The sequence below is a fragment of the Marmota monax genome, unplaced genomic scaffold (genome assembly GCF_021218885.2).
Source record: "Marmota monax isolate L192 unplaced genomic scaffold, Marmota_monax_Labrador192_F-V1.1 WCK01_AAM20220418_F8-fsc02374, whole genome shotgun sequence".
NCBI classification, from domain to species: Eukaryota; Metazoa; Chordata; class Mammalia; order Rodentia; family Sciuridae; genus Marmota; species Marmota monax.
In genome coordinates, this window is record NW_026694902.1 from 1 (window position 1) to 10,702 (window position 10,702).

Genomic DNA, 10,702 nt, shown 5'->3' on the forward strand with positions numbered 1-10,702 from the left:
AAATGTTAATAGTATATGTGTTTGATTCTTCATTGCAATAAACATGTTATATGCTTCTAAAACATTCAGTAGAAACCCATGTTACCAAAACTTAATTGGTATTTCCATATAATCTTTGGGAAAATCAAATCATAATCAGCCTGGAGACTATCATATTTTGAAACAGAGTATTGTTTTCAAAGTTATATTAAATCAAAAGAAGTTGATCATAGAACCTAATAATACTGTATGATGTTAATAATTTAGAAAATATAACATGTGAAAGGGCATAAGAATTAAATAGTTAATACAAAATAAACAAAACTCTAATGTTAATAATTAAGATTCCTTATTAGAAGAAAGCTGTGTGTCCTGGAAATTTCTTTTCTTGACACGAATGGCATTTGTTTAAAGTAGTTGGGTGATTTGGGCCATCTAGCTTTATAAGTTTTGATTTGTTAAATTTGAGGGGAAGGTTCATGTTCTGATCTTTAGAATTCTAAATATGGTTTTAGATCAATATTATCCCACATGCTTTCCAATTAAATTGAAAACAGTACTTATGATGGTTTGCCAAATATTTAGTAGTTGATTGTATTTATTCAAATATCTCAGAAGTGAATCCCTTGATGAATTTGTTGTGTAAAAGTGTTAGATTTTGGTTTACATGGCAGCTGAAATTACTTCTGCTATTTTATGTAGGCTTGGGCTCTTTTCTGCATAGCTTTAGGATTTAGATAACACTAACATCTAACATTTTCCCCAATTTATTATTATATTATAATGAAAATATATTTAAAAAATCAAAATAGTCAGTTTAGACATATTCAAAGCAATGTCATGTTTCATTAAGAAAACATTAAATACTTATGTCTGGATTTAAATTGCTTATATAGGTACTTGTATATCTTTTCAAATATATAGGTAAATGCTTTTGTGTGAATAAAGTAGAAAACAAAACAATGAAGAATAAGAAAGCCAGAGAATAATATACCAAAATTAAAACATAGAATTGAATATTGTAATGAAATCAGAATGAAATAGAAAATGTCCATTAATTACCAGTAGAAAGATTAAATTTCTTTTCCATTAATTTTAGTGGACAAAGTATGAGAAGAGTGTACTATGTTTTTCTAGAATCCAATGAAATCTGAGAAAAAGTGTATGCTTAGAATAGTATTGTTGTTTTTACTTTATAACAATTGAGTACCATTATATGAGTAATAATGTGTATGTTTTCTTCTTTATAGCTTTCCATTGAAATAGGCCATGAAGTTAAAAGTCAAAATAAGCTATTAGCTGAAATGGTAAGGTGTTATGATTTTAACTTTAAGAAATTTGATTTAATATTCTCAAATTTAGTCTGTTAATCAGGAACAATATTTTAATTTTTGTCCCATTTGAAAGAGATCTAGAGATCATAAGTTCTGAATTACCATTCATTTGTATCTAATCAGTTTATAATAGCTATGATTTATTTTTGTATTTTCATCTTACAAATACATAAGTAGGAAGAGAGGTGGAAGCTAATGTTTCTTTAGCCCTGTGTTTAGAAACAGTATTAAAGATGTAAGACAAATGACTGTTTTGAGTAGTCTTAGAAATCTCTATGGGTAACGACAACTAGTAATTTATTAACCATGCAATCAAAAAGCACTTTATATCCAACCAACCAAATGTTTCCACTTAATGGAAACTTATTTATTTTGCTCAAATTTTCTAAGGCTCACTACTGAACAAAGACCTCATAGATTTGAATAGCCCAAAGCCCTTTATCTCTTGTCTAAAAAGGCTAAGCAATACATATATCTTCTTATTAGAGCCTTCTTTCATTTGTTAATGCCTTTTTTTGGATGTCAAACTTCTTTGAACCTTCCATTGTTTCTTCACATGATTTTAAAATTGCACTATTCAAAAATTAATATGACATTGAAAGTGGTGTTCTTCCTTAGCTTCGTGCTAGAACCACTTAGAGAACTCCTTGTAAATGCGTATCTCTATTTCTCACACTAAGTAAACTGCTTCAAAATTTTAAGGGGAGGGAACTAGGCATATGTGTTTTGTAAAGAGCATCACCAGAGATCCTGATGCATAACTCCAGTGAAGAACCATAAGTATTTAAGTGCATGAGGCACATGGATACTGAGGTATGCAAAAAAGTCTTTTAATTATGTCAGGGATTTTTCATTTGAGGACATTAAGACTTCAGTGGAAGTATAATATTTCTTATCTATACCTACTCTGATCTTAAGGACTTTTCCAGCTATTTGAATAGAGTTGTTTTTCTTCACACATATTTATTGTCCTTTCCACATCCTATTCCCCATGCATGATATTCTCTTAATACTTAGTACACTCTACTGTACTTCAAAGTCAGTTATCTAAACAAAAGAATCTTAATTGCTAACCATATTAAATTTAAACATTTAACCACTAACCATATTAAACCTTGAATGCTTTCTTCTACTGGGTAGCGGTTACCTATTTGACCCTGGAAAGCAATGCTATAACGAATAATGGGAAAATCCTGTAAGATAGTCCACAAACCTTTGTTACTATTTTTAACAATGTTTGTTTTATTGTTAGTGATTTTTAATCCACATAATTGAAATAAGGCTTAAATACTTTGAGTTTTTTAATTACTCTGTGGGACTTTAAAAAATGTCTATTGGGTAATGAAAGAGCTTTTTATTCATTGAGAGAACTGCTTTATTTTGCATGGAGTAATCAGGCTGATTACCCAGGGTTATAAGCAGGCTCTTGAACTGATTAAACACAAAAACTGTCATTGAAAATATACACTAATAACAGTGTATTCAATTACTTGAATGTGCACATGTAGAATAATAGAACCTAAGTATTACTTTTTCTCTTCTCTCTCATAGGATTCACAATTTGATTCTACAACTGGATTTCTAGGTAAAACTATGGGAAAACTGAAGATTTTATCCAGAGGGAGCCAAACCAAGCTGCTGTGCTATATGATGTTGTTTTCATTGTTTGTCTTTTTTGTCATTTATGGGATTATTAAACTGAGGTGATGCAAGTAAGTGTGAGTTTGGAATTTGTTCCAACTAATAGGATGGAGTACCACTTTGATAAAAATCAGCATCGCAACATTCCTAATTTTGAAATATTAGACCTTTTCCATTGAAGATTACTGAATTTTGCTTGTTTTATAAATCACATTAGATAATACAGTGTTCTTTGAATACTGTTTCTTATTGACTCATTTAACCCCTATTTTCAGGGGTATTGAGATGGCCTAAAATCAGTGTCGCTCTACCAACCTTTTTTTCTCATTGTTTGCTAGTTGTCAGATTAATATCCTGTTGTTATCATAAATGGAGGTTTATGTTCCACATAAGAAATAGTGGGAAAGTAGTAGAATGCCTGCAGAGCCTGATTCCCAGCTCTTAGGGTAGTAAGCCAGTCTGTGATGGGATGGTAATTATATATTTCTCAGCTGTCATCAACTGGGGTGATGTATACCCCTTTCCTCCTTCATTTGGTTACAATTGGAGACTTAAGTTCTTTTTACCTATAATCTTAATTTTTCATCAAATGACTCTTCTTTCCTTTCTGTCCAGGACTTCCTTCTTTAATAAAGCTTGTTAATTGGGCATGTGTCTGGTAGGGCCTAATATACATGTGTATCAACATAGTTATTTTTTTATATTAACATAAACTCCATTGACTTGGTTTATGGTAGTTTTATGATTTTAGCTACTTAGGCAGGCCATTTGATTATCATTTGTGACAGAATAATGTGAAGTTAAGTGATTGCTGAGCTCTGGGTAGAAATAAAATGTTCAAGAAAATTAATTGTCTCTGCTTTATTTGCTCAAAACATTGAAAATACTCAGCATTGAACTCAGAGTTAAGAGGAGTATTAATCCAGTGCATTTGTTTATAGAAAGCTAAACACAAAGGTGGATTGTTAAGTAAAAAAGAAATATTATCAAATACTCTGTATTGCTACTACTTTGGAGGTTTCAAAAATAAATTTTGTATTGAAATATATTAATTGACTTGATTGCATCTTTAAATCTCTTTTATGTTCTTGATGAACAAAATCAGGCAGTTAACATTGTATTATGTCAGAACTTGCTTCAAACAAATAAGGTAAATCTTATGCAATTAAAGATCTCTTTATTTCTTTATGTTTTTTATTTATGAATGCCATTTTGGTTTTACTGAATTTTCAGTTGTTTAGGCTATCCCTCATGACCTATCAATTTGAGTCCTATTTTTTTCTGATTGCATTTGTCATCATTTGGACCTGTATTTCACTGGTCTAAACCCCAGACTGAGAGAGGTTAAGTTAATTAAGCAAGGCTAAGGAGTGGGAATAAGACACTGTTTCAGTTAGAAGCCTTGCATTCAGATCTCCTTCCCTTCAATTGCTCTGTGCTTTCAACCTCAGTTTCTTCATAGCATCACTTATTACATCGGATTGTTGTGAAAAGTAGATGAGATAACAGAGAAAATGCCTTACATGACAATCAATAAATGATAATAATTTCCATACTTTATAAATGCTAGTACTCACTATCATTAACAGAAATTAAATGTCAGAAAGGGGAGTTATTTTAAGGGCAAGATAATAGGTTGGTTTCAGGCTTTGAATTACCCAAGTGAGTAATTTCTATCAGGAGCATGACTCATTGGTTCAAGAAGATTTTAACTGTGTTCTCTGTAACAATTATGTTATACCAGAGCTCAGGGAATACTCAAATCTACCAATAGTCAAATTCGCAAAAAATGGAATGAACAGAAGCCCAAAGAAAATTATTGGAAAATGAAAACACAAGAAAATTTTCTAATGGAAATAGAAAAGATCTGTCTTAGGAAAACCAGTGATGTCAAGAGAAGGGGGAATATCAGGATTATAAGTTTACTATTTTATGGAAACAAAGAATTTCCATTTAAAGTCAGATATTATCATCAGAGAGGTAAAGATTTCAGTAAAAGGGGCTTGGAGTGATGAAAAAGTGATTCTTATTACTGCAGGGATCAGTATTTCTTTTTTGATTTTTTTTTTAAGAACTGCAAGGAATTTGGCATTTCATATCACTCCTCTACATCACTGTTATTGCTAAGATTCTGATAGGCAGGGAACTCTTTTGGAAGCACTGGCCTGTCTTTGCTCCAAGATGGATCCTTCTGCCAGCATTCTTCTTCCTTCTGTTTAGGGACTCCCAGGAAAAGGTATTCCCAGAAATAAGATTTGGGGGAAATATCAAAAATGAAAAAGTTCTAATCCTTTATAATCATTTTTAAGCCCATTGCTAATCCTGTAAAGAACTAGGTTTCTGAGAAGTTGATTGTAATAATTGAATAAATAAGATACTCATATAATATGTTTTTTCAAGAGTTAAGCTTGCAGGTGTTTGGGTCCTGGATGGAGCACTACATATTCTGTATTTTAAATGGTAAAACAAATTCATAAAAAAATTTATAAAAATTGCAGATATCCAGGTTTTCCCAGAAGCATCTAGTCACTTCATTTCACTAGCAGTTAAACCTTGGAAGTGTGCCAAACACACTTGCAAATAATTGAATCACAGGCATGTTTTTCTACAATGAGAAAAGGGAGAATTACACATATTATTGATAGAATTGGAATTAGCATTCAAGTTAATTCTTCAATATTACTTGAGCTGGTAATAGATGTCAAATCTAAGATAAATATGCAATATTTTAGGTATCAGAACTTTGAAGCACTTGCATCCATAAAAGTTCTGGTTCTTTAAGATAAACAAGTTTTCCTAATTTTTTCAATGCTCTTTCATTTCAAATTAACTGTTGAATTTACTTCTTTGAGAGAAAGTTGAAAAAGTGCTTAGTTTAGGTTCATTTATTGCCATTACTGATGAATGAACTTCAACAATTTACTTGGAAGCAGAATAGCATCTCGGGAAGACTGAAAGCTATTGTCTGTGCACAAAACCTGGCTCCACCATTCACATTCTGACTTTGGCCTGATAACCTCTCTATCTCAATAACTCCCTGAAAAACAGGAATTAAAATTGTGTAAAGATAGTGGTAATATAGTCATGAACGTTATGATGAATGAAATAATACTTGAAAAAGCTTTAGAATGGATGCTCAATGGTAGCTGTTGTCATTGTGATTGGGGTATTTGGGAATTCTAATCTGTTACAATAGCCTGTACATAGCAGCTGGAATTTTGGCTGCTTTCTCCGCACTACACTGCCAGAAATAAAAGCAGCTGTATGTCTTTTCTAGGAAAGTTTTATAATTTCTGGCATTTTATTCATATAGATTGTGTGTGTGTGTGTGTGTGTATGTGTGTGTGTCTCCTCAACAATCTAATGGAACTAGTTTTTTAAAAAACCTACATTTTTTAAGCTTATTTGACTTGTTTGGGTTATTATAATGATAACAACAGAGCTTTTGACTTTCTAGAGGCAGAGGTTTGAAGGGAGAGAAAGTTCTCTACCTATGGGGGTATCTACTATCCACTGTAATTGAATGTAATAGGGTCTCTCTAAGGTATATGTATTTTGTTCCAACCAATATTTTATCACTGCACTAGTACCCTACCATTAATTATTAGGGTTTCACAGTGTTTTAACAGCCAATAGATATTCTTATCTATTTGATCTGTCTGATGAACATTCTTCGATAGTATTTTAATAAACCATAGTTGCTTTTAATAAGAATCACATTAATATTCTGTTATCTGCTCTGGAGGAACAAAAAGCTTCTCAAATATTTTCATAGTTGAAGTGATAGATTTTTACTCTGAACTTTTTATTTCCCTTGATTATGTATTTATATTCAATGGTATAATAATAAACCAGTTCTCAGGGTGGGTGAGGGGTCTGGAAGAGCCTTGATGTATAGTAATTTTATATTTCCCTGGCATAAATACTCATATTACACTGGATTTCAAGTACCAAAGTGACATCCTTAGACACCGCATTGAGAAAGTCCATGCACAATTGGCTCTCATGAGCTGGTATAACTAGCTCCAGTGTCCTTGTAGTATTGATAATCAATATTCTTTTTTTAAAAATATAGAAGTTATTTGTTCCCCTAAAAATTGTGATCAAAAACTCAACAAATTGTAATAGATAAAATCCAAGAGACATGAAATTAAACAGATAAATTAACTTCAGAATAATGTTTTCCAAAAGCAATGGACACTTAGAGGTTGATTTGTACATTTTATGTGCCAACTCTGTTTGTATGTGTAAACTCTTGCTACATATATTGACCTTCTTGGTAGTTCAAATATTATATAATAACAATATAAGAAAAAAGTTAGAGGTTATTTGTACTTTGGTTTTCTTCCTGCTTTTTCCTCTTGTCAAATGTTTAAGCATGCATGCAGGATCATTCTATGAATTTTATACTAAAGTAGGACAGAAGAGGCTGGACACCTGAGGAATTTTCAGGAAGCAGGTTTTTGACTGCAGGGTTCAGAACGGGCTACCTTCTAAAACTTCTTCCTCTGAACAATGAATCTAGAAATTCTTTGAACTTTATACCCAGTGCGGGGGAGGGCTAGGAGGTTCACATGACAAGTGCTTTTTGTTCTATCCTCTAGACCAGAGAGGTTTAACAAGTTTGTTTTTTTTTTTTTTTCAAACCTGGCATTTACAAAAAGAGGAAACTATCAACTACAATGCCCTTCTCCAGAAGTTTTTGCTGATAAAAAGCTTTCTGAAAGGCTAAGAGGAACTTATATGCCACAAATATGGTGGAGGTTTCTGCTTAATTATAGTAAAGGTCTTCTGGGTGGGGGTCTGTGGCCTGCTTCAATATCGATTTCTTTCTGAGCATATCCTTACTTCGGTAATTGTCTTGGCCCAGGAGTTCAGCTCCACATAAACCTGTTTGCCTTTTTAAAAGAACTTTTCACCAGCCTTTGAAGTACTACCATGAAAAATGAAGAGATGTGCTTGTGCCAAGTCCAAGCCTAACATTCTTTAATCTTCAAAATCAACAGAAATACATATATATATATATATATATATATATATATATATATATATAATGTTTTTGACAAAACAAAGCAAGTATATGTTAGGGTGAGACTTTAAAATTCATAGAAGCTCAGTAAATCATTTATAACTTTAGTAACTAAAGGATAATTCAAAATACAACCACATTCTCTGTTTTAAATCTAAGTACAATGTCTTTATGGCACTTAAAAACTAATGCTTAATTTTTTTTCAAAACTAATTAATTCAACTTTGAAAATTTCAACAAGCATCAGTGTCATACAATTGAATGTAAAAAGTTTCTGCTGTGTTTTTTCAAATATCTGTGATCACTGTGATTCCTGTGAATGGAGACAACTGAATCTGACTTTATTAGTATTTTGTAATCTTTGATGTCTACAATGAATTTTGAAATGAGCAAAGAAAAATAACAAAACAGCATTTAGGAAATTCATAAAAGCAGATGTTGATATATAATAAAAACTTTAACATTTTAAAAGAACATAATTATTCTTTTATTTCTTCAATTCTATCTCATTAATGAATAAATAGTCCTAAAAGCTGGTACTATATTAAGTTTTCTGCACTATTTAATAATATATTTGCTTTAAAGCATATAAGATAAACTTACTTTCGAGCAAACTGTATCATTAGTATTATGTGAGAAAGGTTTTTAGAAACTTTCGGTGTCAACTATTTCAGAAAAAAATATTGAGTAAAATGTTTTAGTTTGCGCAGAGATAAATTTGATGCTTACGTTTCTTTAAAAGTCTCCCTTTAACATTCTAATTTCATATCCATATACTTTATATTTATATTTAAATTATTTTAAATTGTTAAAAATTTTAATAGCAAGTGGTTTGTTCACACATACATAAAACAGTGAAGTATAAATATATTCTGATGATATCTGTTAAAGAGATCCATATTATTAGATTAAAACTTCTTCAAAATGGCAGGCCCAGTACTCCAACATATTGGCTCAAGAACTGACTTCCTTAATAAGACCTCTAAAGTGTAAGAAATAAAATCAATAGTCAACCAATGGGATGACATCAAACTAAAAAGTTTCTAGCAAAAGAAATAAGAGTGTGAAGAAATACAAAATGGGAGAAAAATCTTTGCCACTTGCACCTCATTAATTTTTAGAATATATAAAGAATTCAAATTACTTAACACCAAAAATCAAACAAGCAACCCAATCAATAAATGGACAAAGGAACTGAGTGGATATTTTACAGGAGAAGAAATACAAATGGTCAACATATGGAAAAAACTGTTCAACATCTCTATCTATTATAGGAATGCAAATTAAAACTACACTGACATTGCATCTCATTACAGTCAGAATGGCAACAATCAAGAATACAAGTAACAATAAATGATGGTAAGGATTTGGGGAAAAGGGCACACTCATACATTGCTTGTGGGGCTGCAACCACTTTGGAGAGTAGTATGGAGATTCCTCAGAAAAACTGGAATAGAACCACCATTTGACCCAGCTATCCCACTCTACAGTGAATACCCAAAGATCTTAAAATCAGCATACTACAGTGACACAGCCACATCAATGCTTATAGTACAAAATTCACAATAACTAAGATATTTAACCAACTTAGGTACCCTTCAACAGATGAATGGATAGAGAAAATGTGGTATATACACAATGGAATATTACTCAGCCACAAAAAATGACTTTATGATATTTGCCAATCAATCGCTGGATCTAGAGACTATTATGCTAAGTGAAATAAGCCAATCCCCAAAAATCAAAAGTCAAATATTCTGAAATAAGAAGGCTAACACACAATGTGGGCAGGGGGAATAGAACTCCTCCAGTAGATTAGAAAAAGCAGACTGAGGAGAAGGGAGGGGGTTCAGGAATATGAAAGACAGTAGAATGAATCCGACTTCACTTTCAAAGTATATACATAAATACACGACAGTCAAACTCCACATCATGTACAACCACAAAACTGGGATCCTAAGTACAGTCAGATGTACTCCATTTTGTATAAATATGACAAAATAGACTCTACTGTCATGTATAACTAAGAAGAATAAATTAAAAAATAGGTTCAGAATCTACTATGATTGTTGATGTATCCAGTCCCCTTTGTGTAACTCTCAATCATTACATCTATTAGAGCTTAGAAGTGTTAGATTTCAGACAAGTTGCTCTTTTTATCATAATGTTTTATTCTTTATTCTCTAAACTCATAATACTTTTTTCATTAGAGTATATATTTTATGAAAAAAAAGTAAGAAAATAAAAATAAATAAATAAATATGAATATATAAATATATATGTGAATATGAAAATATACATGTGAAAATACATATGAATATACTTATAGATATATGTGATTTTATATGTACATATTTAAGCTTGAAGCCATTTTGGGGGGTTAGGAATAAGTTTATGGGTAGATTAGAGTTAGGGTTAAGGTATGAACATATGTATCAATATATATGAGTGTATATATAAATGTTCATGTAAAAATATACATGAAAATCTATATATAAATAAACATGGTTTCATATATGGATAGTTTGGGAGTTAGGAGTATTGTTATGATTTAGTCTAAAGTACAGTATGAAAATATAAATGAATACATAAATATATATGAATATACATATATAAATATACATATATAAATATTCATGTCAAAATATATATCAATATTTATATATTTTATATATAAGCAGATTGAGGTTTAGGGTTAGTACTAGGATTAGAAATACAT

At 31.1% G+C, this 10,702-nt stretch overlaps 1 protein-coding gene across 1 annotated transcript; it reads left to right on the forward strand.

The window, feature by feature from the left end:
* Window positions 1-1,229: 1,229 nt before the first annotated feature.
* LOC124080923 (BET1 homolog) lies at window positions 1,230-4,002 on the forward strand (the record flags this gene model as incomplete). Its single annotated transcript, XM_046426993.1, has 2 exons — window positions 1,230-1,286; window positions 2,865-4,002. Coding segments are annotated over 2 exons (213 nt in total), but the record flags the coding sequence as incomplete, so codon positions are not given.
* Between the last annotated feature and the right edge of the window lie 6,700 nt (window positions 4,003-10,702).